Consider the following 24,183-nt stretch of genomic DNA (forward strand, 5'->3'; position numbering starts at 1 on the left):
ATTACTCACCTAAATTGTACAAGTCTGGGGGGATCATGAACGTCTCAGATCAAACACTTCGACAACTACGAGCTACCATAAGGTATTCGCTGGATTATGATTTGCTTTCAACAGCGGAGTTTACTTCAGAACGATTAATAGCCCAGGATCCAACAGATCTTGATAGTATACACCTATATGCGCTGGTGATGTACAAACTCAGACGCTACAAAACAGCTTACAACTTGACTTCTCCCCACAGCGCACAACATGTTGGCTGTTCGTACATTTTCGCCAAAGCATGCTTGGAACTCAAGTGTGAGCCGGATGGAATCTCCGCTCTGACCAGAACCTTGCCGATGTGGTCTCAACTAGCTCGATCTGAGGACCAGGATTCCAGATACGTGCCCGACAGTGTCGCTTGCTACATTTTACTAGCGAAGTTATACGAGTCTGTGGGTGATGTTCGTCGAAGTGCGCTGAACTATTCGCAGGTCTTGAACTTTGATCCATTTATTTTCGAAGCGTTTGAAGAACTGTGCAAAATGGGAGTGAAGGTGAAGGTGAACTCCATTTACAAAACCAACCCGATAGCCGAGATTTCAGGCTCTCTTTTTAACGCGCGTGACTCTTCTTTTGACGAAAAGAAGTCGGGATTTGGATTCTCCAATCCAAGAAACGACACAAAGCCATTTTTCAAAACGCCAGGACATTCGGGACCTAATTCAAGCAACAGCGACTTTGTCGCGCAGACCCCAGAACCTCAGCAAGTTAATAACTCACTGGCAACTCCACGGGTTAAGCAACTTCAGATGCCAGAGGCACCGATCAGAAAGTCTGCAAAGAGCTCAAACTTTGAAGGTTTCAAACACCCCAGCGTGCCACCAGATTCGATTCGCCGAAAATCCGCCAGAAACTCCAGTTCGATCACATCTAGACTCCTTGGACATCCTCTAAACACATTAACTGACACCAACTACACATCCGGCAACACGAGTGCATCTGCATCGGCCTCATATAACCATGGCTCTAAACGCGATGGAACAGGCATCAAACGGGTGATAGGGTCTACGTTTGCAACATCTGGAGCACCTAAGAACGACACACGGCTTGATGTGTCGCAGAAGAATCAGGACAGCCAGCTCGTATCTGTCTATTCGAAGCTGGCTAAAGGGTATAAAGCCATGTGTTTTTACGATTGTTTCAAAGCCATCAGAATCTTTGACTCTCTTCCAGAAAACGAATTGAACACTCCATGGGTGCTGGGAAAGCTTGGAAGGCTACACTTTGAGATTGTCAACTATGAAGAAGCCGAGAATTACTTTATTAGGCTTCGGCAGCTGGATAGAACAAGATTGAAAGAAATGGAGTACTACTCAACGTTACTATGGCATCTTCACAAAGAACTGGAATTGAGTTTCTTGTCGCACGAACTACATGGAATTTCTAAGGACTCGTCTGAAGCATGGATCGCAGTTGGAAACCTGTTTTCGTTGAAGCGGGAGCCAGATGAAGCAATCAAATGTTTCCAGAAGGCTAACCAGGTGGACAAGAATTTCGCCTACTCTTACACTTTGCAAGGACACGAGTATTTATCCAACGACGCTTTTGAGAACGCTCTAGAATGTTTCAGGCATGCAATTCTTCTGGACAAGAGACATTACAATGCATTTTATGGAATAGGAATGGTGTATTTGAAGCTGGGGGATTTCCGCAAAGCAGAGTTCCATTTCCGCAAAGCTGTGGAAATCAATCCTGTGAACGTTATTTTGATCTGCTGTGTGGGAATGGTGCTTGAGAAGTTGGGCAAGAGAGAGCAGGCGCTGCGCCAATACATATTTGCTTCGAGATTACAGCCTCTGTCAATGCTGGCATTGTTCAAGAAGGCACAGTCGTTAATATCGTTGAAGCGGTATGATTTGGCTTTGAAAGATTTTGAAAAGCTGGAGAACCTGGCTCCTGACGAGGCGTCTGTTCACTTCCTATTGGGAAAACTGTACAGAATTTACGGCCGCAAAAACGATGCCATCAAGCAGTTCACCATTGCACTGAACCTTGATCCAAAAGGTTCTCACTTGATCAAAGAAGCACTCGAAAGTCTGGAAGACGAAGAGGACGTGGACACAGAGCCACAAGACTCTTAAACTTGAAAGTCTGTATAATTTAACACGAATTACTTAATGTTTGTACAGAGGCATCAATGGGTGGCTCCCAAGAATAATGTAGCTGACAAACAGATAATCATCACAACAAAGCCCCATATTGCGAGAGCCAGCCCGGAGTATTTTAGCACAAGGTCTTTGGTGGAGAGTGAAACGTTGCCGCTGCCAATCAGCTTGTATGCGAAAAATCCCGGCAATATGAACGAGATCGATGTGGAACCTGTGGAACCAACTATAGCCAACACATGGGCAAGCGACTTGACCGTGATAGCCACCAAATACGATAGAATCACAATGATTGTGGTGATGATCAGGAGTTTTTTGTTGGTGAGCTCGACGTAATGCTCATTTTCCTCTTCTTCCATCACGATTGAGTCGTCAATCAGGACACTGCCGTTTGGGGTAGGTGACTGGGCAACCAAGTTGCGGCGCTCTTCGGTCGTGATTGCGGAAGACGTGGTGGACGATCTTGAGTACGATCTGATGGATTTGGCGAGATCAGAGTCGTTGATGTAGTAGGCCACATGGTTGATCGAGGCTCTTGCAGGATTAGACTGCAATGGGTAGCTCAATGCGACCAAGATGACGATTGCGATTCTGCCAATGGTGGAAGAGACAGAGTTTGGATACATGGTGATAATGTTGCCGACAACGTTGTCTCCAAAAGTGAGGTAGCCCGATAACCCAACCACAAGATAGAGAATGCACGCGGACCCGATTGATATGAAGTTCATTTCTCCGATATTTGCCAGAGACCGATCCTTGAGCTCGTTGATGATTCCCAGCTGGTTTTGGTGGCAGGTGAAACCAAACACCAGAATGGGGAACGACGACAGCAGCGAGATGATCGAATCTGGTTGGAAGTAGTGGATCGGTCCTCTCACGATGTCTTCCTTGCCGCCGGTCCAGATGTGAGCGAAATGTACCACAACCAAGATCACCAGGTACCCCACCGAGGAGAGAGCAACCAAAGACGCGGTTTTCAGCGAGTCAAGCTTGCGCTTGTACACGAGCGGCAGGATGGCAACCACAAACAGGGTGATCCACATCGTTCTGCTGGACAGAAGCGGGTAATGTTCCAGGTTTTCGTTGGAAACGATGGAGCTCATAATTTGGGGCATGAGGTCTCCAATGACAATTAAATAGGAACAGCCAACCCCGAAACATTTGACGGCAATGGCGAGATCAAACACGATCCCGAGCTGGGGGACGGTCAACTTGGACAGTGAGAAGAACGAAGCATGGCCAGGAATCGAGTAGGTGGAGGCAACAGCCAATAAATAAAGACCCAGGCCTGAAGTGAGGGCCGAAAACAAGACAAACACCACGCCCAAAAACAGACCGTTACATTTGATGGCGTACGGGACACTCAGAAGACCTGCTCCCAAGATTGTGTTCATCAGGTTGATAACGCCCGATCGCTTGGTGGCGATTCCAGGAACGCCATTTGTCTGCACCATGGTAAATAGAAAAAATTGATACAAAGCTAGCTTTTTTTTCCAGGTTAGTTTTAACTATATACAATGCCCTAGTATCCCTTTCTCACTGCGTTACGCACCACACCGAGTAGTTTTCTGACACCTGTATCAAAGCGAATCTTCTTGGTTTTGATCTTTTGGTGCAATTTCCGCTTGCTCGGCTTAAGGTAGAATCTTTGATCAAGAAACATTCTCTTGATCTTGTTGTTTTGAACCATACCGTTGAACTTTTTGAAGCTTCTGCTCAGGTCTCCGGCCTTGACCACAACAGATCTTCCGGCAATCATGCTTTCCATGGGCAGCTTGGTGGCAAATTCCAATGCGTCTGGTTCCTTGAACGACCCGCTCATGGAGAGCGAGCTCTCGCCAAGGAACGACGACGAACCTTGTTGTCCGGTTCTTTGAGCCTTGTGGATACCGCTCAAAATACTGATCGGATCAGGCTTCGATCCTGTCGAGTTGTATCTGACTGCGCGCAGGCTTCCTGTCACGAGTCGTGGTCTTATGATTCCTAGCATCCTGGCCGAAGTTACAAAATTAATCAAATTTTTAGAACGTAAAGGTAGTGCGAGAAAGCAAAGCTGTGGATTTTTTTTAGCTAGTAGAAATATTTCAGTGATAATGAGCACAGACCCAAGCCAGTTGGCCGAGAAAGTCGAGAAGGTTGTCATCGACGAGCCTGTGGAAGACGACGTTGCTGCCGATGAGACTGCCGAGAATGGAGACGGCGAAAAGAAGAAAAAGAAGAAGAAGAACAATAAGAAAAAGAAGAAGGGTGGAATCAACCAGTTCTACCCCGACGGTGTTTTCCCTGAAGGAGAATGGCAAGAGTACACTGGGAGCGAGGAGAACTTGAAGAGAGTCACTGACGAGGAAAAAAGATATCTCGACCGCCAAAATAACAACACTTGGAACGAGTTCAGAAAGGGAGCCGAAATTCACAGAAGAGTCAGACAGACCGCGCAAAAGACCATCAAGCCAGGAATGACCATGACCGAGGTTGCCGAGTCCATTGAAAATAGTGTCAGAGCTTACAGTGGTACGGACGACAGCTTGAAGGGCGGAATGGGATTCCCTTGCGGAGTGTCTTTGAACCATTGTGCTGCCCATTATACTCCAAATGCCGGAGACAAAACTGTTCTACAATACGATGACGTTATGAAGGTCGATTTTGGTGTCCATGTTAACGGACACATTATAGACTGTGCTTGGACCCACACCTTCAACGAAAGATACGATCCTTTGCTGAAGGCAGTGAAAGAGGCCACAAACACCGGTGTCAAGACTGCTGGTATCGATGTCAGAATGACAGACGTCGGTGAGGCTGTGGAGGAAGTGATGGAGAGTTATGAGGTCGAGCTCGACGGCAAGGTGTACCCAGTCAAGTGTATACGGAATCTGCAGGGCCACAACATCAAGCCGTTCCAGATCCACGGTGGAAAATCCGTGCCAATTGTGAAGAACGGTGACACCACCAAGATGGAGGAAGGCGAGACTTTTGCCATTGAGACTTTCGGGTCCACCGGTAAGGGATACGTTGTTCATGGCGGCGAGTGCTCGCATTACATGAAAAACCTGGACGCTCCAGCTAACGCTCCTATCAGATTGGAAAGATCTAAGCGGTTGATGCAAACAATCGAGAAGAACTTCGGCTCGTTGCCATTCTGTCGTAGATACCTCGACAGAATCGGTGAGGAGAAGTATCTGCTTGCATTGAACCAGCTGTGTAAGGGAGGCTTAATCACCGAACATCCTCCACTTGTCGACGTGAAGGGATGTTACACTGCTCAGTACGAACACACAATCCTGTTGCATCCAACCAGAAAAGAGGTGGTTTCCAGAGGAGAGGATTATTAAAGCTCATCTTTGATAGCTGACAGAATGGATGATACTGTTGATACGGTAATTTCTTCGACTGTAGACGTTGGATCTTCAAACAGCGTTCCCGTAGCACTTAAAATTGTTGTGGTTGCGGCTATAGTGAGATCTGTCGGCGTTGGGCTTTTGCCTCTGATTGAAGTTGCTCCCCATAATGTCACGGCCACAGTTTTGTACAGCAACCAGAAAAACAGTCGAATTGGCTTCCTCAATATTCTTTTGTATAGTATCCATGCGCATACGGAAATGAAAAAGTAAAGCGATGTATAGATTTGTCTTCTCTCCTTGGTGCTTGATTCGTTGATTGTTCTCACGAGCTTGTTTGATCGCACAAGGATGTCTGTGAAGTATGTGTATTTGTTGGAAAGAGCTGTCAAGGAGGCCGACGATTGGGCCAGATCAGAAATGTTCATCTCACTGGCTAATAGGGAAGATTGAAGCAATTGGTTGATACTCTGTAATTTGTGCGTGACAACACTGTTTTTGTCAAGCAGCTTCTCCTGATGAGATAGTTTCTTCAACGTGTGGTCGTCTAAAACAGGTTCAACAACAGAACCTTCCTCCTTTTCGATCTCCTCTTGTTGTGGTGTCCAAGATTTGGAAGAGAGCAATGTCTCCCTCAGGTCCACCTTGACGTCCTGGTATCTCTCTTTTAAGAATTCATAATCGTATTTCAAGTTATGGTAAGAATCGCTCGAGACACACTCAAGTTTCACTTCAATGACTGTGCTGAGCTCGTCTAATTTCTCGTACATTTCCATTGCCTTGGTCTGAGCTTCAGTGCGAACCAAATCCAAATCCAGGTCTTTGGATCCGTTTGATTCTCTAAATTCGTAAAGCTCAATCTGCAGCTGCTTGAGCCAATGCTTCAGATCCTGCAAACCACGTTGTACCTCCTGCTCCATTACACAAAGAAACACTCTGATTTTTTTGATCGTGATTTGAACAAATGCAAGGATGTAGATTTTTATTGTCAAAAGAGAAATCGGTGGCGAACGAAAAACACTAATCAATGATTATAGACACCTTATCCTCAGGAGTCGGGAAAATCCCTGACTTTGAAGTTTCCCAGAATGTCTTTCTCATTCAACAGGGATATGGAACCAAGGAGATCTCCGACAAAGTGCTCGAACAAATCGAGAAACAAGAAATGGCTCCTTACTACTACTACTTGACCCACGAGCTAAAGCTTCCTGGTTTCAAGTTCGACAAGGCTTTGTACGACAAATTGAGCAAGCAGAATGCCGATAAGGTTTCTGAGCTTAAGAAGGAGCTCGAGAAACTGTCGGAGGACGACGAGGGCGAGTTGGAGATACTCAAAGTTTGGACTCAGATTGGAGACTACTATGCCGCCATTGGAGACAAGGCTAACGCATTGACCACTTTCAAGAAAACATACGAACTGGCACCATCCACGGGATCCAAGATTGACTTGGTTTTAACGATTGCACGTATTGGTTTCTTTTACGACGATAAGGTGTTCACCAAGAAATATTTGGACGAAGCAAATGCATTGATCGAGAAAGGTGGAGACTGGGAGAGACGAAATCGATACAAGACATATTCCGGAATTTACTTAATGTCCACGAGAAAGTTTGAAGAGGCCTCTAAATTATTGATTGATTCGTTGGCAACCTTCACATCCACAGAAATTTCCACTTACGAACAAGTTGCCCAGTACTCTCTGATTTCTGGTGCGATTGCGCTCGACAGACCAGATTTGCGCAAGAAACTGATTGAGTCGCCAGAGATTCTCACCATTGGCACCAGCTCTCCGGAATTAGCTCCGATCTATGGCCTGATCAAGTCCTTGTATTTCTGCGAATACAAGGACTTCCTCCCATGTTTGGTCAAGACCCACGACGAAATCTTGGTCAAGAACAAATACTTAAAGCCACACACAAACTACTACCTCAGAGAGCTAAGATGCAAGGCATACTCTCAACTTTTGGAAAGTTACAAGTCGCTTTCGCTGAAGTCCATGGCTGACACTTTTGGTGTTTCTGTTGATTTTCTGGACAACGATTTGTGCAAGTTCATTCCAAACAAGAAGCTGAACTGCACTATCGATAAGGTGAACGGCATTGTGGAGACCAACAGACCAGACAACAAGAACAACCAGTATCACTTGCTGATCAAGAACGGAGATGCATTGTTGACCAAGCTGCAAAAATACGGTGCAGCAGTGCGTTTAAGTGGTGCTGAGAGAGTTTAGTAGTGATAGAATTGAGATAATATATTTGAAGCTGATATAGCTTGCTAAAAATATTGTTCAGATTGTTCAGATTGTTCAGATTGTCCGCTTGAGGCTGCAGCGGGAGCTTTCTTAGGCTCTGCCAACGCCTCTTCGTTACCCAAAATTCTATTATCACTCACCTTTTTGAGACTTGCTGGTCTCTTGGAGCTATCGGATTTCTCGTTCTCTGGCTTGACGTCTGCCTTTGGTTTCGATCTGGAGCTCTGATTTGTGCCCTTATGCTTTGCGGCAAAATTTTTGGTAGCCTTTGATGCGGGTTGAGTAGATGATGATGTAGCCTCTTCCAAGTTTTTATTCACCACCGAGGGTTCATCAAACACTTCGGCGTGCTGTTCGTCTGCGTCAAAATATTCCGAGTCTTGAGAAGCCGGCTTCTTGTTAGACTTTGGAGGGCGGGGTTTTTCCTTCACGGAATCTTTAGAAGCGACTTTTTCGTCTAATTCGAAGGAGTTTTCAGATCCAGCCGTTAACTTGGAAACCTCCTTGTTGATGGCCTGGATCTCTGCGCGGTCTCCTAGTTCCTGCTCTTCCTTTTTAGAGCTTTGTTTGTTGTTCACCACCTCTGGCGTAGTTAGCTTGCTCTCCAGCACAAAATCTTCTTCCAACGTATTTCTCGGAGAGCTTCCAACACTGGGCTTAGCCAGGCTGTTGAGTTCGTCTTCTACCTCAACCTCAGAGGAGCGCGGGATAAGGTAGAAAACACCAATAACGAGCAAAATCGCCAGCCACAGAATGGTGGATCTGTTCTTGGAGTGAAACAGCGATTTCATGATCTGAAGCAATTTTAAGTCCACCTGGATTTTTTTTATCTAATCGGGCAAAAATCGTGTTCCACTTAATTTCTCTGGTGCAGCCCCCATCTTCTAAAAGATTGCCGTTGATGGTTTCCAAACCTGGACAGAATTATCGTCAGAGCAGCTAAGAACCATTCTAGAATCGTGCGGGTTCCAGTCCAAGTCGTTCACGCCCAACATGTGACCTCCGTGCACAAACAGTAGCTCCTTGCCCTGGTCTCGTGACCAATCCCAGAGCTTGACTCTGCCATCTGTAGATCCGGACGCAAGCACGGAGCCGTGTTCAGGGTTCCATGCGGCACACGTCAGAGACCCGTCATGTGCGTTGGAGATGGTTCGCACCGGCTGCTCCATGTTCCTAATATCGTGCAACGAAAGCACTCCGGATTCGTTTCCGGTGACAAACCCAAACTCGTGCGTGTGGCTGAAAGATATCACATTAACGGGCGAGTCTGAAACCTCAGCTTCCTTCACGCAGCTCAACTTGGCTCGCGTATCGAAAATCTTGACTTTTCTGTCATCTCCAACAGACCCAATCAAACTTTGATGGAAGTAGAGATACTCCAGACTGTTGACTCCGTAATCGTGCGCTGCTGCGGTTGCTACCGGACTCAGCACTGAGGTTTTGTACTTCCGTTTCTGGAATTCGAGTCCAATCACGTTGCTGGTAGTTGGTTTCTTATCAGCTGCTGCCTTTTGGAATTTCTTGATGTCCCAAACAGCAATGGTTCCATCAGAAGCACCCGACGCGAGCTCTCCTTCTTTGAACCTATTCCAATCTAGCCCCCATCCTTCGCTCTGATGGAACTCCAGCTTGATGTCTGAGAAATCGTCGTCGTCGTTAAACTCCTCTTCCACGTAGCTATTGGGCTTCTTGGTTCTGTCAAATATCGAGATATGGCCCTGATTCGTGATGGTGGCTATGAGATCCGGGTTTTGGGGCATGTATCTGGCCCTGTTGATATCCGATCTATGTGGTATTTTCTGGACCAAGCTCATGGTACTGGCCTCCCAGTCATTTCGCTTAGCGATGAACTCGTTCTTCAAAGGATCATAATTCAAAGCAACGTCAAGCTTTCTGGCTTTGGGCTTGAGCGTCTTGAGTCCGTAAAGTTTCAGGCTCTCACACTTGTTCATCCCACTGGAATGTGACGCTAAAAGAATCCGCTGTTGCAAAAAGTCCGAGTCGTTCAGATTCTCGATGTCTGGGAACCATTGGGCAGTCAAGCTTGGCCAGAGCATAGAGGTGGTTTGAATGTAATCATAAAGTAGAGGGCCGTTTTTCTTCCAAATAAAGTAGTTATTGCGTGTTTTTTCATCTATAGGGTTGTATTCTTGAGTGATTATCTCAGAAGTTGGACTTGAAGGTTGTTCAGTCCATGACATTACCTCCGACATGATTTAATTTTTCAACACGCGTGAATATTTATTTTCGTGTATCGGTGTACGGGCGCGACTTGACCATGAATGCCAGATTGCAGGATTCGTTGCTCGAGTTTAGAAATCAGCATTACAGCAAGTTCGTGAAGGACATTGAGAAGAATGGCCGCAAGAACGAATATTCTGATGGAATGTCGTTTACCGAATTAGACGAATGGCGAACAACTACCTTATCAAAGACTCTGCATCAAAGATACAAAGATACCGGTATACTATGGCTGGAAAAGACAGAACTTGCCAAATTGATGGAATGGAAACTTGCACGAGGAAAGTTTAGGGCAACTCTAGAAAAATTGATCCAGAGTAACGATCCAGACTCGGTCAAATCGTTTACAGATGCAGCTTTCCAGGTTTTAGTTGATTGGACTAAAAGCCGATCAGATGCGTCTGAACCGTTTCCAATTGTCGTCCGCAAGGCTATGGATCATGCATGTAAATTAAGAGGTGTCGGGCCAGCCACCGCAACGCTCATATTATCATTGTCTGGTCCTGCTCTGCGCATGTCAGACCTGGGAGCGCACGACGTGCCATTTTTCTCTGATGAGGTGTTCGAGATACTCAATCCCAGCTACGGTAAGATAAAGTACACTGCCAAGGAGTACATCGATCTGGTTTTATCAAAAATGGCCGTTTTCGACGCCGCAAAGCTGCAAAACGTAGAAGAGGCATTGTGGTGCCTGCGAAAAACGGAAAAAATAGGCAAGCCAAGCAAGTCGGTTGAGAAACTGCTAGATGAACTCCGCAGAACGATAGCTCTGGCCCCTTCTGAGGAAAAACCTTCTGTAAAACGTCGTAAAATCCAATCTTAATTCCTAATCACTGCCATGAAACCCGCCTTGTCCCGCCAATAGGAATACCGTGCAACCACAAAGAAACCCTTGCATGGAAAAACTTTGGGACCTTGATCACAAAAAAAATATAGATCAAAAAAACAAACACGCTCGTTATTTGAAAATCATGGGTAGATCGAATCCAATCACCCTAATTAACCCATTTGCTCTCAGTACCTTTGGAATTGCTTCTATTGGATGGATCATCACTTTTGCCGGATGTATTGCTACAAACACGCAAAATAGTTTGTTTCCCAAGTTTGCGTGGTGGGCCGTGGTGTATCAGCTATTACTGCTCATAGTGATTGTGGTGTTTTACATTACAAACACTTTCCAATATCACCGTTTGTTCCTGACGTGTTCCATCGGTGTTGCTTTCGTGTATAACTCGAACGCGGCAAACAACCTGGTTTATGATTCGGATTCGGCACCAGGAGCGGCAAGTGCCGGTTTCATCATCCAATGTATCATCAACATTCTGTGGATGCTCTACTTTGGATCTGAACCAAGCTCTCCAATCATTTCCTACATCGACTCCTTTGGAAACGGCAGTAACGTTATGCTTTCCACTAGACGGTCAAAGTCCAACAGAAACACTATGAATCAAACACAACCAGTTTACGATGAGACCTACAAAGAAGAAAACACTGGATACCTCGACAGAAACTCGTTATCGAACGACACGACTCCAGCCCATGAGAATCCGTTCAATCAAAACTACTCCTCGCAGCTCAACGGTTTGGAGAACGCATCCGCTTCGAACAGAGCTTCTGCGCTACATGAGGAAGACTATCCGATTACGGTGAGAGGACTGTTTGATTACGAGGCAAGTCCTGATGATATCAATGAACTTTCGTTCAAAAAAGGTGACGTTTTCCGCGTCAAGGATACCGTCGGAAATTGGTGGCAAGGAAAGAACTCCAAGGGAGAGATCGGAATGTGCCCAAGCAACTACTTGGAGGTTATTGGATAGTTCCGTCCCATTTATATTGTTGTTTAATGGCTAACTCTTCAAATATGTTTAGTCGATCGACCGCGTTTTTTTTTTATTGTTGTAGCACCTGCGTCGGATCTTATAAACCTGTAGAAAAAGATAAAATAAAAACAAAGACCAAGAGTTACTCGTTTGAAGACTTTACGTCAGTTATACTTTTGGCGGGATTAGCGTAGTGGACACTGTGATAAGATTTTCAAAGTGACCATAGCACGCTCCCGAATTCAAGCTTTACGAATAATTTACTTAAAGGCGACCGTTTTGATTCACGCTGAATATAAAACACAACGCCAAAAAGAATCATCTTTTATCAATACCTCTGTCTTGTCCAGAATTCAGGTTTTTGCACCACATTTGCATATATGTTGTCTGAACTGAAGCGATCTTATAACTTACTACAATAATGGCGGAGTTGCATCGAAAAATAAGCAACCTCTCATCACCAAGCTCGATCAATAGATTGACTTCTTCAAACTCCTCTAATATCACATCGTTCCCTCCAACGTCACGAAATCAACCTGCGAGTCAGTTCACATCGTACCCTGCTGACAGCCAAATCACTTTGCAGTCGTCCCATGCGCTGGTGGATGACGATGATTCAGACGACGATCTTAATGAACGTCCGCCAATGCTTAGTTCCTACGCAATAACATTGCTGCAGCAGTTGACAAAGAACACCTATAATGTTGATAAGAGGGACTCGTCAGATTACAAAACGATATTTGATGAACCGCAGGAACAAAAAGAGTCTATGAGTGAATTATCTCAATTAGATACAAGTCGCCCCTCCAGTCGCCGATTCAGTTCTTTCAACTCAAATATAAGTCAACCAGCATACCTAGGATTGGAGAAACGATATGGCATAGAAACAGACCAGTCGGAAAATACCGCGTCTAAATACAGGCAGTCTCTCAGATCTGCTCGCTCGTTTTCAAAGTTTGGGCTCGGTGCACCAAAGAGACTTTCCGAAAGTGAGTTGAACGAACTGGCCAACTCCCCCGAGAATTATGGCAAGTCTCCAGCATTGGAACATCGTAATGAAGAGGGTAAGCACACGGCTACTACCAACATGTTCACGAAATCCGACAAAACGACCACCGCGCCAACGTATTACGATCCCGACAGAGAGGACGACCCAGGCATTGGAAATAAGCATGCTTATGTCCAAACACCAAGGCACGAAAGAAATAGACCTATTTCGTCCTGCTCGCCTCGTGTGAAAAGAAACAATCTCAGCGAAACACCTTACCGTGCTGATCTACAACTGAATCAGGCTCAGAAAACCTCGCAGCTAGACTCAACTATCAATCAGAAAACTCCCACCAAGACACCCGCTCTTGATCGTTATGCCACTCCTGAGCAAGCGAGACGCGCATTGACCCCCCTTTCACAATCACGTTGGAACCAGCAAAAGAGTGATATCTTTGATTTCCATGAGATGAAGGACCGGCTAACACCCAAGAAGTCGTATAGCCATGATCGTCTTGGTCAAATCGACGAGAATCCTCGGCGCTCGGTCGAGAATATCCAGGCTCCCGTGACCACCAAAAAGGCGTGGGAAGAACGCGAAGCTAGATCGTCCATTCACCAAGAACGTGTTTACGAAGTTGAAAAGCCAAGCAATATACTGACAATCAACAAACAAGACTTTGAGTGTTTGGAACAGATCGGAAAAGGTGGTTCTTCCAAAGTTTACAGGGCGCGAGCTGTGAATGGAAAAAGAGACTATGCGATAAAAGTTGTTACATTCGACCAATTCGACGAAGGTGCTATTGTTAGTTTCAAAGGAGAAATTGAAATTCTGAGAAAGCTTCGAAACCAAGATCGGGTAGTTAAGCTTATTGACCACAGTCTAAAGGAAGGTTCATTACTATTAGTGATGGAATGTGGTGACATAGATTTAGCTCACGTTTTGGCAAGTCGAGCTCACATGCCATTTGACGCCAGTTTCACACGGTATCATGCCGTTGAGATGGTCAAATGTGTCAAGGCTGTTCACGATGCAGGTATTGTTCATTCTGATTTGAAGCCTGCAAATTTCTTGTTTGTGAAAGGTACTTTGAAGTTGATCGATTTCGGAATATCCAACTCATTATCTGATCAGACTGTGAATATCTACCGTGAATGTCAGATCGGGACTCCAAACTACATGGCGCCAGAGACTTTGATTGAGGTCAACAACACATTGAAAGGTGATAATTTGAATGGAACCTGGAAAGTTGGTAAGCCCGCAGACATTTGGTCCTGTGGCTGCATCATCTACCAAATGGTTTACGGTAAGCCACCATATGCAAACTATGCTGGTAACAAGCGAATTCTTGCCATCACCAATCCGAAGGTGGAAATCCAGTATCCGCGTGTGACAGCAGACGGAACTAGAGTGAACGGTTTGGTTATTGATACCATTCAACGATGCTTGAAACGGAACCCTTCATTAAGAGCGAACGCAGACCAGCTTCTAGATACAGACTTTTTGAGACCCAAAGTTGTTACGCACAAATTCATCAACGATTTGGTTCGCAACGCTGTGAAGTATGGTAACACCCATCAGTTGGTGTCTGACCACAAACTTGACATCCTTGTTGAGGATGTGTGGAAAAAAGTTAACGAGTATAGTTAGGTTGTACAATAATAATTACAGCATGTTTGATATGCTTCTTTAAAATACTTTACACCTTCTGTTTATCTTGGGCCGAGCTTCTCCAATATTCTTGGGCCTTGCTCTTGCCATTCCTGTTTGCTGATCCACATGTGGTCTTTGTCTGCCATGATGTTGGCAAGCACTGCTCCTCCGATGAAGACCATGTGCTTTCTTCTTGGTGGATCTTCGATTCTCACCTTGAACTTGTCCAATCTCGAGGCATCTCCCTTCAACACCTTTGTGAACCATTGCTGTTTGAGTTCCTTTTCCAATCTGGACGGAAGACCTGGGTACATGGACGAACCACCACTGAGAACGATCGACTTGTACAATGTGGATCTAATGTCGACCTGACACGACTGGATGGTGTTGAATAGAGACTCACCCACACCTGGCTGTTCGATGTCTGTCAGAGAAGGCTGGAACAGACACTCTGGCGCCTCGAATCTCTCCGAGCCGATCTTGATCACTCTTCCGTCTGGCAACTCGTAATTTTCAACCAACACGGTAGTCTCGTTTGCCAATTTTGTGTCAAAATCGAGGTCATAAGAAACATAGCAAAGCTTCTCTTTGATCTGTCTCACTGTCTCGAAATCTGCGGTTCTGTTGAATGCATATCCTCTTCTCAAGAGCAAGTTGATCAGGTTTCTAGTAACGTCTCTTCCGGCAACGTCTAGTCTTCTGGTCAAGTGGTTCAGCACCACAGACTCGTAAACTGGAACAATATGGGTCACACCGTCTCCAGAGTCCACAACCACTCCGGAAGATAAACCTTGGGCATACAAAGCAAGGACGGCTTGGATTGCAACGTACACTCCACCAAAATTGTATTTCTCGAACATGACATCGCACATTGTTTCTCTGTTTTTCAAGGGGTTCATTGGTGGCTCTGTTAGCAACACTTTTTGTCCAGTGGTGTCGATTTTCATTCTCTCGTAAAAAGCGTAATCCCATAGATGTTCCATATCTTCCCAGTTTCTGATAATTCCGTTTTCCATCGGATATGATATTTGCAACGATGATCTGACGGCAGAGGCCTCGTCTCCGCACATGATATCCTTAATTTCAATGTCTCCCGTCCGCTCCTCTGCTCTCAGGATCGGTCTTCCCACGATCGATGGGAACGTGTGGTCGGGAAAGTTTTTTCCGGCCCGTCCAATTTTCACAAATCCGGTACCTTGATCAAGGACAATTGGCTGGTCCAAAGTCATTTTACTGGCAACTATTTCGCTCAATGCCTACTCGCAAACTCTCTCCTTTAATTCTTACAACACATAAAATAGAAAACTGGACTTTTTGGCTTGCCACAATTTTCGAGCTCGGCCCACGACCTTTCTTTCCATCAGCCGAGCATCGATCTCTTACGTCCTCGAAGCCTGACCCCTTCCAGCCGTTTACTGACCTCGTTGTACTTGCGCTTGTTGTTTGGTTTGTTTGTGTACGTTGATTCGTATCCCTGGAGCAGCCAGTCATTGTATGTGGCAGAGTAGACTGGATGAGTCGAAGATAGTGCTCGTTCCAGGACGTATAAGTCGACAGCCTTGTCTTCCGCGAGAGACGAGTGCGAAGACAGTCCAAAGTCAATTAAAGTGGGTTTATTTTGGTGGTCTTTCTCGACCAGTAAGATGTTGGAGCTGGTCAGATCGCCGTGAACAATATCTTGAAGGTGTAATTTTGCAATTGCTTCTCCAACGAGGACCAGAACCTGTTTCACAGTCTCGTCGGACGCACTGATCGTTTCTGAGTTCTTTTCCTCTTTTTCAAGATACCAGAGCCAGTTCTTCAAAGAGCTGGTTTGTCCGTTTGGCAGCTCGTAGCCCAAATACTCCATCCATATTAATCCGTGCGGTGCGTCAGTTGCAACGAGTTTGGGTGCCGGGATATCTAAACTGTGTAGTTTGCTGAGTAGTCTTGCCTCTGCGGTAGTGCGTGCTTTGGTCAATTGTTTGTCCAAGACGTCGTGTCTATATGGCTTGGGTGGTCTGTATTTTATGACATATTTGTGCGAGTTCTGGATCTGGGCAGGCTCCACGGTATTGGGAAGGTACGGGTGTTTCGATGTGACAAACACAACTGCCTCTGCACCTTGTGAAACCACATCCAAAGGGATTCCTTCAAGATAGGACTGCGCCTTGGCTACAATTTCGGAGCTCATCAGAGATGTATTTTTTTTTTTCACTATTATTTAAAAGGAAGACAAACTAATTTTGGTGTTGCGTTTACCAGCGTTCTTTTTCTCGTTGTGGACAAGCATATGTCGGAAATAGGCCAAGAACTTGTTTCCTTCCTTTTCGCAGTCCAGCTGTTGGATTTTGATAGTCTCGTGGCATTTCTCGCACTCGACGCTATGCACTTTTCGTTCTGTACGTCCTCTGGTCTTGAGCCGTTTGATCTCCAGAGCCTCTCCGATCAGGCTTGGAAACGGCATCTCCATTCCATTAGAGTACACCCCGTGTAGCTTCGTCACATGGTGCAGATAGTTGGAATCCTTTCTTTCAAAGAAGAGATCGTTGATGTCGTCAGACTTACAGTAAGGACACAGTCCTTCTCCGTCTCCTTGTCCTCGTTCTTGATGCGATTTCTTGTATCTCACCACCAGTGGCTCGTAATAATTGGCATTCGAGCTCGAGTACCTGGGCGGAAGAAAAAACTCAGCTTTTGGGTTCCGTTTGTAAATGTACTCGTCCTCGTTTGAAACTTTACGGAAATAGTTGAAAGTGATTCCGTTTGGTTGGATGTAAGGGTTGAAGTGCAAATCGAGCCAATGATTCAACTTGTCTGGGTCGGTTTCGTTGAAGATCGTTTGCAACCCGGAATATTTCGTCTTCTTGGTGCCCTTGTAGTGACCTCCACTCAAATTATCCTGCCTTACCTGTGATATAGTCACGGCTGGCGAACTCAGCACAGGGGTTTTCGGCGTTGACGATTCCCAGGCCTTGATTGTTTCTGGGTTTTCAATGTCCATGGACACAAATAGCGGGGTTTGTTCTCCGTTCGGAGATTCTGTCGTGTAAACGTAGTCGTTGTCGTGAGAAATGCTAGAAGTAGGGCTAATATTAAGCGAAATGTCAGAATCGTTAAAATGTTCCATGATCGGGAAATCAAACACCTCGTTGTCCGGAGACATCATCAGATCGTCCTTCTGGTACGAATCTTCAGAGATCGTGGTGAACTGCTCAATCAGATCAAACATGTCTTGATCCTTATTTTGGTCATGTGACTCGCTAGTCAGGTACGAAAGCGAGGCATCGCTTTCGCCAAGAAAGGCCGAGGAAAACTCGAGTCCTTTCAAATGCGAAGCCTGGTCGTGCAAATGGATGTTATCCCCTTGAGGGAAGTAGTCTAGCTGACCAATATTGACCAGCTCCTCCATTGAAAATCTGAACGAAAGAAGGAATGATAACTGGCTCAATTAAAAGGGGAACTCCTGATACTTATATCGATAGATGGATGGCAAACCGACCACCAGAGGCAAATTCCCGATGCTGTCATCGAACAAAATCGTCCTATTGTCGAAACGGTTGTCTGTTTCCGCATTTGGTAATGGGATGGGGAAAAGGGCACCGTCCCCAGATCCCGCATCATCCCGGGACTGCTGAAAACGGAAACCACATGGACAGTAAGTGGCAAATCTCGTTTGCCCCCAGCCCCTGAGCCTCACCATCAACCAGCTACATGTTCAGCGTTTACGAAATTATTTCCGGCGATTCACGTGACTATCAATTTATTTCTGTTGTTGGCCACCGTAAAGAGCTTTCCACTCGTCAATCTTTTTCTCGTCAATTCTCTTGAACAAGTACTGGGCCTTTCCAATACAGTGACCTGGCTCCACCCACAAGTCAAACTCATCTGGGATCTTGAGCTCTGGAACTCTCAGGATCTCCTCGATCTGCTTGCTTGTCTCTGGCATGTATGGTGCAATCACAGCAGACACCAAGTACACAATATTCAGACCAATAGCAACAACAGCATCACTTTTCTCTGGAGAGTCGTTGTACAGAGAGTTGTCGAGCTTGTTCTCCTGCAAGAACAAATTTCCTCTAGCAGAAATCATCATGGCAGTCTCCAGTCCCTTTCTTAAACGAACAGCCTCCATATCATCAACATAGGTCTTGATCAAAGAATCAAGATCTTTCTTGAGAGTTGGGTACACTTCACAGTCGGTAGTCTTGAATTCTGGAACCACACCGTTGTATTTGGCAATGACAAACTTGACCAGTCTGTTAACAAAGTTACCAAGGTTGGCCAATAGCTCGCTGTTGTTTTTCGTCACAAACTCGTACCACGAGAACTGGGAATCCTGACTCTCTGGTCTAACAGAGGCCAAGTAATATCTCCAGACAGAAGGCGACACACCAGTTGCCTCGGCATTGTTACCAAAGACACCAATTCCTCTGGACTTGGAGAACTTCCCTCCCTCGTATTGGAGATACTCCGTTGTGTTCAAGTGGTGCAGTAAAGTCCAGTCCTCCTTGGTTCCAAGCTCAGAAGATGGGAAAACAACAGAATGGAAAGGAACATTGTCCTTACCCATGAACTGGTAAAGCTGAACATGTTCTGGGTTCTTCCACCATTCCTTCCAGTCGTCGGTATAGCACGCAGTTATAGAAATGTAACCAATTGGAGCATCGAACCACACGTACAAAACTTTCTTCTCGTAGCCCTCCAATGGCACTGGAGTACCCCAGACCAAGTCTCTTGTGATACATCTAGGCTGTAATCCCTCCTTCAACCAGGAATTCGTGATGGTCTTGGAGTTCTTGGACCATTTTCCTTTTTCCGCAGCTTCTTCAAACCATTTTCTCAAATCTGGCTCAAGCTTGTCCAGGGAGAGGAAAATTTGGTTAGATTCTCTTGGCTCAGGCGTGTGACCGTCCAATTTACACCGAGGATTGATCAACTCAAATGGATCCAACAGGTTACCGCACTTGTCACACTGGTCTCCTCTGGCATCTTCGTAATGGCATCTTGGACATTCTCCTTCAACGTATCTATCAGCCAGGAATCCCTTGTGGACTGGGCAAAACAATTGCTTCATAACCTGTTCTTCCAAGTAGCCGTTCGCGTTCAACTTCAAAAAGATATCTTGTGCAATCTCTGTCTGCTTTGGTGTTGTCGTTCTACCAAAGTGATCGAAGCCGATTTGGAACCACTTGTAGACATCCGAGTGAATTGCATGGTACTTGTCGCACAATTCCTGTGGAGTGACGCCGTCTTCCAAAGCTTTGGTCTCTGTTGCAGTACCATATTCGTCTGTACCACAGACAAATAATGCATTGTAGTTTCTACGCTTGCAGTATCTGGAGTAAAGATCTGCAGACAGAACAGAGCCAACAATATTTCCAAGATGAGGAACGTTATTAACGTATGGTAAAGCGGAAGTGATCAGAATGTTTCTTTCATTAGGTTTTGGCTTCAACTTTCCCTCAGATTTCTTCACAGAGTGGCCCTCCAACACCTTCACCTTGTTGGTGTTCTTCTCTGGGACACGCTGGATCTTTGTGATCTTCAAAGCATTGGAGATACCCGTGGCAACTGCTGGGATTTCAGAAAATTGCTTGAACCATCCAGAAAGCTTGGAGTCGGAATGCTTGCTCAAAATTGGATAAAGCGAAGCAAACAGGATAATCTGAGACACAGATTCCGAGTCAGCAGACGTAACGGATCCGATCTTGGACAAAATCTCAGAGTCCAACTTATTAGCCTTGAGCGCAGGGAAAAGAATCGTCTGATCTTGAGAGATCAACTCATTGTCCTCAAACACCTTTGTGTCTTTGGTCTTCAAGGAAGCCAAGTATTTCACAATAGAGTTTGGTTCGATCAACTCGAATCCGGATTTGGTATCCTGGAGCCTCAACTCTTTTTTGCCTTCACTGTCCGCCACTAACTCAAGTTTGGGCTGGAAAACCGAGGCTGCTATCGAAACCTTCAAATTTTCAACCAGGGATAAAACGGATCCATCCTGGGATGACAGTAATTGTAACGACATCGTTATCTTGAACACTAGTTTTGTGGCTAATTGAGATAGATGATATCATTTTTGGCCGGCAAATTTTTTCGCGTCGATCGACCCGCCGCCAGCGACCTGCCTCGTGCCCTCGTCTCATATAGGGTGTAACCTGACTGCGATAAGAGGTACCTGATTGGGACCACAACCGATACAGGGTAAGTAAGAAATGAGCCATGGCGTTTGCGGTTTCATTCAATGCGTAGATTGGCCAGATCGTGGCTTGCGCTTCGTATCTGTTCCTCCGGAACGCTGGCCGGCTCCTGTACCGGGTCTTGCTGTTGCTGATCGTCTACCTCCATGTGTTTTTTCTCTTCCTCGCGCAGATGCTTGGTGGGAGTCATGACGCCTATTTTACCGTCAGCCCCAAAATATCCCGGTGCAACTCTACGTATATCTCGCTCCCAGGAAGCAAAGCTCTGCGATTTCTGTTCAATTGCCGGTTGTCCATAGTTGGCATTTAGCCTGGCTGCTGTTTCCTGTTGTTTGTGCTTCAATTCCTTTAACTGAGCAGTTAAGTTATCGACCTCCTGTTGCTTGAAAGTGTCCACTGACGACGGTAATTGCTCAAAATCGTAAGGCAGGGTCACGGGCCGTGGTTTCTCGTACGAACCAGGCATCGCTATGAGTGGGATCTGCGATAATAGACGCGATTTAGAGTCAGACATGGTAAACTGATATTACAAGACTATCTAAAAAATATAACCATCCTTGCACCTTGATCAGGCTTTCTTGGACACCTTCTTAGCCCTGGTCTTGGTAGTCTGTGCTCCGGTGGCCTTAGCTGCCGGAGCTGAAGGCTGTTCGGAGGCCTCGTACTTGTCTTTCAGTTCCTTCAAGTAGAATTCCTGCTTCACTTTCAAATCTTCAAAGTAAGCATAGAAGAGACCACATTGGAGCAAAACAATTCCAAGCAAGATAACAACAATCATGGTTTCGGAAGCAGCAATGACACCCAGGCCGGTGTTCTGGTCCACATCACCCCATTCGCCCACAATTGCCGAGACAATACCGATTCTCACATTGCTGATGTAAATACAAGCAGCTAGAACCAAGGCACCCAACGTACCGTATTCAAAGTATTGGGCATCTTCGTTAGGTCTGAACACCTTGATGAAACTTCCAACAAATGCAAGAGCAAGAATTGCATGGAAAGTGTTGGTGATGATTGGAGCAGCTTGTCCCCAAGTTTTGTAATGATTCAAGGCGGCGTCGAAATATAATTGGCCTTGAGTAGTGTCCCAGATAGTGTAGTAATCATATGGCCAGTTGCCAAAAATGACACCTAAAGCAAACGAAATGGACGTAATGATCAACAAGCTACCGACTAGCACCAAACTTTCGTACGAAACCATAACGATAAAATGAGTTTAGTTGGAAAATTCAATCACGGGCAATTACCAACTATGGACGAAAAGATAACGAGCAGTTCTTTTTTTTTTATCAGGCCAAATTTAAAGCCGTACATGAGGATTCAAATTATGATCAAGTTAAGCGTAGCCTGTTAATTTACGTCGTGCCTTCTGGATTGGTCTCTCACCAGCCCAGAATTTCTAGTCCTGTTCTCGTATATCAGTCAATAAACCATCAATGCCTTCTTCTTTCTCCGGGAGAGAATTGTGGCTGTTTTCAAATTCAGCTCAAACGGTTGCTTAGACATCGAATCTGTGTCCGATAATCCACCGCTAGAACTGGTAAGTTCGCCATTGGACGCGAATATCGAGTTGTCGTCGATGATTGCTCCCTTCGACGTCTCTTTTTCATACTTCAAGCTCTTTTGTCTGTACTCAGGATGAATCTCGTCTGCATCTGGCATCTCGTCGTCCTCGGCCAACGCATCCAAATGCTTGTCACCCTTGTGTTGTTTCTGATACTTGAGAATAGCAGCCTCCTCTCCCATTCTGTGCACTGCAGCAGAAATATCAAACGCCTCTCTCATCGCGATAGCAGCTGGAGAGTACAAAGCCGGGTTCTGCTTCATGACGTGAGCCGGAACAGCACCACTCACTGAAGTTGGCTTTGGAGCGTAAATCATAGATCCTTGTGACGAATCGGACGACGCACTCAAAGGACCAGATCTTCCGGTCGAAATTGAATATGAAATGGAGTTCTTTTTGGATAACAGTTCTTGTTGCTGTTGTTGGAATTCTTCGGCCTGCTGGCAGCGTTTTGAAAACTCGTCAATCCATGGGTCGCTCAAGAAATCGTCAATGGTATATCTGTACCGTGGATCAACAGTAAGCAGCTTGGAGACACAATTTTTAGCGCCGTCGCTGATCTCATCCCACCATGGTGATAAGAACTCAAACTCACCTTTCGCCACCTTCCTGGTGAGAACATCGATTTGGTCGTTGAAAAATGGAGGGAAGCCACAAAGCAAAATATACAAAACGCATCCCAAAGCCCACATATCAACTTCCTCAGAATATCTCATATCTTTCACAATCTCGGGTGCAGTATAACCAATTGTACCACATGGCGTTTTCAGCGAGTTACTAGCAAATATCTGTTTTGATAATCCAAAGTCTCCGATTTTGATTGATCCGATTCCGGCACCACCCACATTTGGAAGGAATTCTCCTTCATCCAATTTTGAGTTCGGGTCGTCACTCTTGCGCAATTTTCTCGATTTTGAAGGAATGAACTTAATTGGGTTGAAGAAAATGTTTTCCGGCTTCAAATCACGATGAACAACACCGGCCTCTGTGTGCAAATACTTGATAGCCTCAGCGACCTGGATTATCACGTGTCTCGAAAGATCCTCGCTGAAATATGTGTACTTGACAATCTCATTAAAAATTTCGCCTCCAACAACGAGCTCTTGAACAATGAAATAAAACTCTTCAGTCTCAATGAAATCGTAAAACTTGACAATGCAAGGATGATCCAGCTGTCTCATAATAGTCACCTCTTTGAGAACAGAAGCTTGTTGACTTTTGTCCAGCTGGTATTTTTTAATCACTTTCACGGCAACCTCCTCTTGCAACTTGACATCCAAAGCCTTGTACACGGTAGAAAATGCACCCTCTCCGATCTTGTCAATCATCTGGTATCTTTCTAACACCTGTTTCTCTTCTTGTTTCTTCCTCTCTTCATTTTCTTCGTGGACCATGTCCTCTGCAAGCTTGGAGTATTCGTCTCGCCTCTGGTGACGTTTGCCCGATTGTGGAGGAACCTGGCCTGTTGTAACATCCGTGGAATACAAGGTGGCGTTGTCTGGGTCCAAACTCGTCACACTGATGTTTTCCATGCTCATAGGCTGATGATGAGGATGTTTACTAGCCGAGTGATTAGCGTTCCTTCCATGTCTGATAAATTGCTTAAAATTCTGGATGTTAGTTTCCAAACAAAACCCTGTCAAAGTCCGCATGTCAGGAACAGAAACATCCCAACGCTTGCCATCAAAACGGCCGCGCAAAATGGTCCGTCGGGTAAAATGTTCTTTTCCTTTCCATTTGCCTTCGAATGACTTGGGAGTACTTACTGAAAACATCTTGAAATTCAACTGTCAATGAATTGCAATACTTCTCTGCAATCAACCTTTCTTACTCAAATATTATATCAAGAATAGTAAGATCTCTCTGCTGCATAAATCAGGATGTTATTTTGCTACTTCTTCTGATTTTTCCCCTAGTTTCACAGCCATACTCAATTAGTAATGAAAGGCTGTGCAAAATAATTTATTTGCGATCAGTTGGACTTATCTAAAGCCTTGCCCTTGTG

The 24,183-nt window shown here is 45.4% G+C and overlaps 21 protein-coding genes across 21 annotated transcripts; 10 read left to right on the forward strand and 11 right to left on the reverse strand.

Moving 5' to 3' along the window:
* Positions 1 to 35: 35 nt before the first annotated feature.
* On the forward strand, positions 36 to 2,123 carry OGAPHI_000411 (uncharacterized protein; the record flags this gene model as incomplete). The annotated part of the gene is made up of 1 exon (XM_046205172.1): positions 36 to 2,123. The coding sequence occupies one exon, from the start codon at positions 36 to 38 to the stop codon at positions 2,121 to 2,123; it is 2,088 nt and encodes a 695-aa protein (XP_046064882.1).
* A 36-nt stretch (positions 2,124 to 2,159) lies between these two features.
* OGAPHI_000412 (uncharacterized protein) lies at positions 2,160 to 3,283 on the forward strand (the record flags this gene model as incomplete). The annotated part of the gene is made up of 3 exons (XM_046205183.1): positions 2,160 to 2,479; positions 2,689 to 2,812; positions 2,894 to 3,283. The coding sequence occupies 3 exons, from the start codon at positions 2,160 to 2,162 to the stop codon at positions 3,281 to 3,283; spliced, it is 834 nt and encodes a 277-aa protein (XP_046064883.1).
* On the reverse strand, positions 2,177 to 3,601 carry OGAPHI_000413 (uncharacterized protein; the record flags this gene model as incomplete). Its single annotated transcript, XM_046205194.1, has 1 exon — positions 2,177 to 3,601. One exon carries the CDS (start codon positions 3,599 to 3,601, stop codon positions 2,177 to 2,179), a length of 1,425 nt encoding a protein of 474 aa, XP_046064884.1.
* Positions 3,602 to 3,669: 68 nt separating this feature from the next.
* OGAPHI_000414 (uncharacterized protein) lies at positions 3,670 to 5,333 on the reverse strand (the record flags this gene model as incomplete). Its single annotated transcript, XM_046205205.1, has 3 exons — positions 3,670 to 4,138; positions 4,764 to 5,175; positions 5,297 to 5,333. The coding sequence occupies 3 exons, from the start codon at positions 5,331 to 5,333 to the stop codon at positions 3,670 to 3,672; spliced, it is 918 nt and encodes a 305-aa protein (XP_046064885.1).
* OGAPHI_000415 (uncharacterized protein) lies at positions 4,124 to 5,476 on the forward strand (the record flags this gene model as incomplete). The annotated part of the gene is made up of 1 exon (XM_046205216.1): positions 4,124 to 5,476. The coding sequence occupies one exon, from the start codon at positions 4,124 to 4,126 to the stop codon at positions 5,474 to 5,476; it is 1,353 nt and encodes a 450-aa protein (XP_046064886.1).
* On the reverse strand, positions 5,473 to 6,402 carry OGAPHI_000416 (uncharacterized protein; the record flags this gene model as incomplete). The annotated part of the gene is made up of 1 exon (XM_046205227.1): positions 5,473 to 6,402. The coding sequence occupies one exon, from the start codon at positions 6,400 to 6,402 to the stop codon at positions 5,473 to 5,475; it is 930 nt and encodes a 309-aa protein (XP_046064887.1).
* Positions 6,403 to 6,509: 107 nt separating this feature from the next.
* Positions 6,510 to 7,712, forward strand: OGAPHI_000417 (uncharacterized protein; the record flags this gene model as incomplete). Its single annotated transcript, XM_046205238.1, has 1 exon — positions 6,510 to 7,712. One exon carries the CDS (start codon positions 6,510 to 6,512, stop codon positions 7,710 to 7,712), a length of 1,203 nt encoding a protein of 400 aa, XP_046064888.1.
* Positions 7,713 to 7,756: 44 nt separating this feature from the next.
* OGAPHI_000418 (uncharacterized protein) lies at positions 7,757 to 8,524 on the reverse strand (the record flags this gene model as incomplete). Its single annotated transcript, XM_046205250.1, has 1 exon — positions 7,757 to 8,524. One exon carries the CDS (start codon positions 8,522 to 8,524, stop codon positions 7,757 to 7,759), a length of 768 nt encoding a protein of 255 aa, XP_046064889.1.
* OGAPHI_000419 (uncharacterized protein) lies at positions 7,973 to 9,095 on the forward strand (the record flags this gene model as incomplete). The annotated part of the gene is made up of 3 exons (XM_046205261.1): positions 7,973 to 7,994; positions 8,137 to 8,446; positions 8,753 to 9,095. 3 exons carry the CDS (start codon positions 7,973 to 7,975, stop codon positions 9,093 to 9,095), a joined length of 675 nt encoding a protein of 224 aa, XP_046064890.1.
* On the reverse strand, positions 8,618 to 9,946 carry OGAPHI_000420 (uncharacterized protein; the record flags this gene model as incomplete). The annotated part of the gene is made up of 1 exon (XM_046205272.1): positions 8,618 to 9,946. The coding sequence occupies one exon, from the start codon at positions 9,944 to 9,946 to the stop codon at positions 8,618 to 8,620; it is 1,329 nt and encodes a 442-aa protein (XP_046064891.1).
* A 65-nt stretch (positions 9,947 to 10,011) lies between these two features.
* On the forward strand, positions 10,012 to 10,797 carry OGAPHI_000421 (uncharacterized protein; the record flags this gene model as incomplete). Its single annotated transcript, XM_046205283.1, has 1 exon — positions 10,012 to 10,797. The coding sequence occupies one exon, from the start codon at positions 10,012 to 10,014 to the stop codon at positions 10,795 to 10,797; it is 786 nt and encodes a 261-aa protein (XP_046064892.1).
* Positions 10,798 to 10,870: 73 nt separating this feature from the next.
* Positions 10,871 to 11,791, forward strand: OGAPHI_000422 (uncharacterized protein; the record flags this gene model as incomplete). Its single annotated transcript, XM_046205294.1, has 1 exon — positions 10,871 to 11,791. One exon carries the CDS (start codon positions 10,871 to 10,873, stop codon positions 11,789 to 11,791), a length of 921 nt encoding a protein of 306 aa, XP_046064893.1.
* Positions 11,792 to 12,215: 424 nt separating this feature from the next.
* On the forward strand, positions 12,216 to 14,432 carry OGAPHI_000423 (uncharacterized protein; the record flags this gene model as incomplete). The annotated part of the gene is made up of 1 exon (XM_046205305.1): positions 12,216 to 14,432. One exon carries the CDS (start codon positions 12,216 to 12,218, stop codon positions 14,430 to 14,432), a length of 2,217 nt encoding a protein of 738 aa, XP_046064894.1.
* Positions 14,433 to 14,494: 62 nt separating this feature from the next.
* OGAPHI_000424 (uncharacterized protein) lies at positions 14,495 to 16,608 on the reverse strand (the record flags this gene model as incomplete). The annotated part of the gene is made up of 2 exons (XM_046205316.1): positions 14,495 to 15,675; positions 15,819 to 16,608. The coding sequence occupies 2 exons, from the start codon at positions 16,606 to 16,608 to the stop codon at positions 14,495 to 14,497; spliced, it is 1,971 nt and encodes a 656-aa protein (XP_046064895.1).
* OGAPHI_000425 (uncharacterized protein) lies at positions 14,562 to 14,807 on the forward strand (the record flags this gene model as incomplete). Its single annotated transcript, XM_046205327.1, has 1 exon — positions 14,562 to 14,807. One exon carries the CDS (start codon positions 14,562 to 14,564, stop codon positions 14,805 to 14,807), a length of 246 nt encoding a protein of 81 aa, XP_046064896.1.
* Positions 16,609 to 16,638: 30 nt separating the features above from the next.
* OGAPHI_000426 (uncharacterized protein) lies at positions 16,639 to 17,826 on the reverse strand (the record flags this gene model as incomplete). Its single annotated transcript, XM_046205338.1, has 1 exon — positions 16,639 to 17,826. The coding sequence occupies one exon, from the start codon at positions 17,824 to 17,826 to the stop codon at positions 16,639 to 16,641; it is 1,188 nt and encodes a 395-aa protein (XP_046064897.1).
* A 351-nt stretch (positions 17,827 to 18,177) lies between these two features.
* OGAPHI_000427 (uncharacterized protein) lies at positions 18,178 to 20,442 on the reverse strand (the record flags this gene model as incomplete). The annotated part of the gene is made up of 1 exon (XM_046205349.1): positions 18,178 to 20,442. The coding sequence occupies one exon, from the start codon at positions 20,440 to 20,442 to the stop codon at positions 18,178 to 18,180; it is 2,265 nt and encodes a 754-aa protein (XP_046064898.1).
* OGAPHI_000428 (uncharacterized protein) lies at positions 20,041 to 20,476 on the forward strand (the record flags this gene model as incomplete). The annotated part of the gene is made up of 2 exons (XM_046205361.1): positions 20,041 to 20,110; positions 20,193 to 20,476. 2 exons carry the CDS (start codon positions 20,041 to 20,043, stop codon positions 20,474 to 20,476), a joined length of 354 nt encoding a protein of 117 aa, XP_046064899.1.
* A 175-nt stretch (positions 20,477 to 20,651) lies between these two features.
* Positions 20,652 to 21,128, reverse strand: OGAPHI_000429 (uncharacterized protein; the record flags this gene model as incomplete). The annotated part of the gene is made up of 1 exon (XM_046205372.1): positions 20,652 to 21,128. One exon carries the CDS (start codon positions 21,126 to 21,128, stop codon positions 20,652 to 20,654), a length of 477 nt encoding a protein of 158 aa, XP_046064900.1.
* A 54-nt stretch (positions 21,129 to 21,182) lies between these two features.
* OGAPHI_000430 (uncharacterized protein) lies at positions 21,183 to 21,815 on the reverse strand (the record flags this gene model as incomplete). Its single annotated transcript, XM_046205383.1, has 1 exon — positions 21,183 to 21,815. One exon carries the CDS (start codon positions 21,813 to 21,815, stop codon positions 21,183 to 21,185), a length of 633 nt encoding a protein of 210 aa, XP_046064901.1.
* A 221-nt stretch (positions 21,816 to 22,036) lies between these two features.
* OGAPHI_000431 (uncharacterized protein) lies at positions 22,037 to 23,953 on the reverse strand (the record flags this gene model as incomplete). The annotated part of the gene is made up of 1 exon (XM_046205394.1): positions 22,037 to 23,953. The coding sequence occupies one exon, from the start codon at positions 23,951 to 23,953 to the stop codon at positions 22,037 to 22,039; it is 1,917 nt and encodes a 638-aa protein (XP_046064902.1).
* Positions 23,954 to 24,183: the final 230 nt, after the last annotated feature.

Source organism: Ogataea philodendri, assembly GCF_020536065.1.
Source record: "Ogataea philodendri strain CBS6075 chromosome Unknown scaffold9, whole genome shotgun sequence".
NCBI lineage: Eukaryota > Fungi > Ascomycota > Pichiomycetes > Pichiales > Pichiaceae > Ogataea > Ogataea philodendri.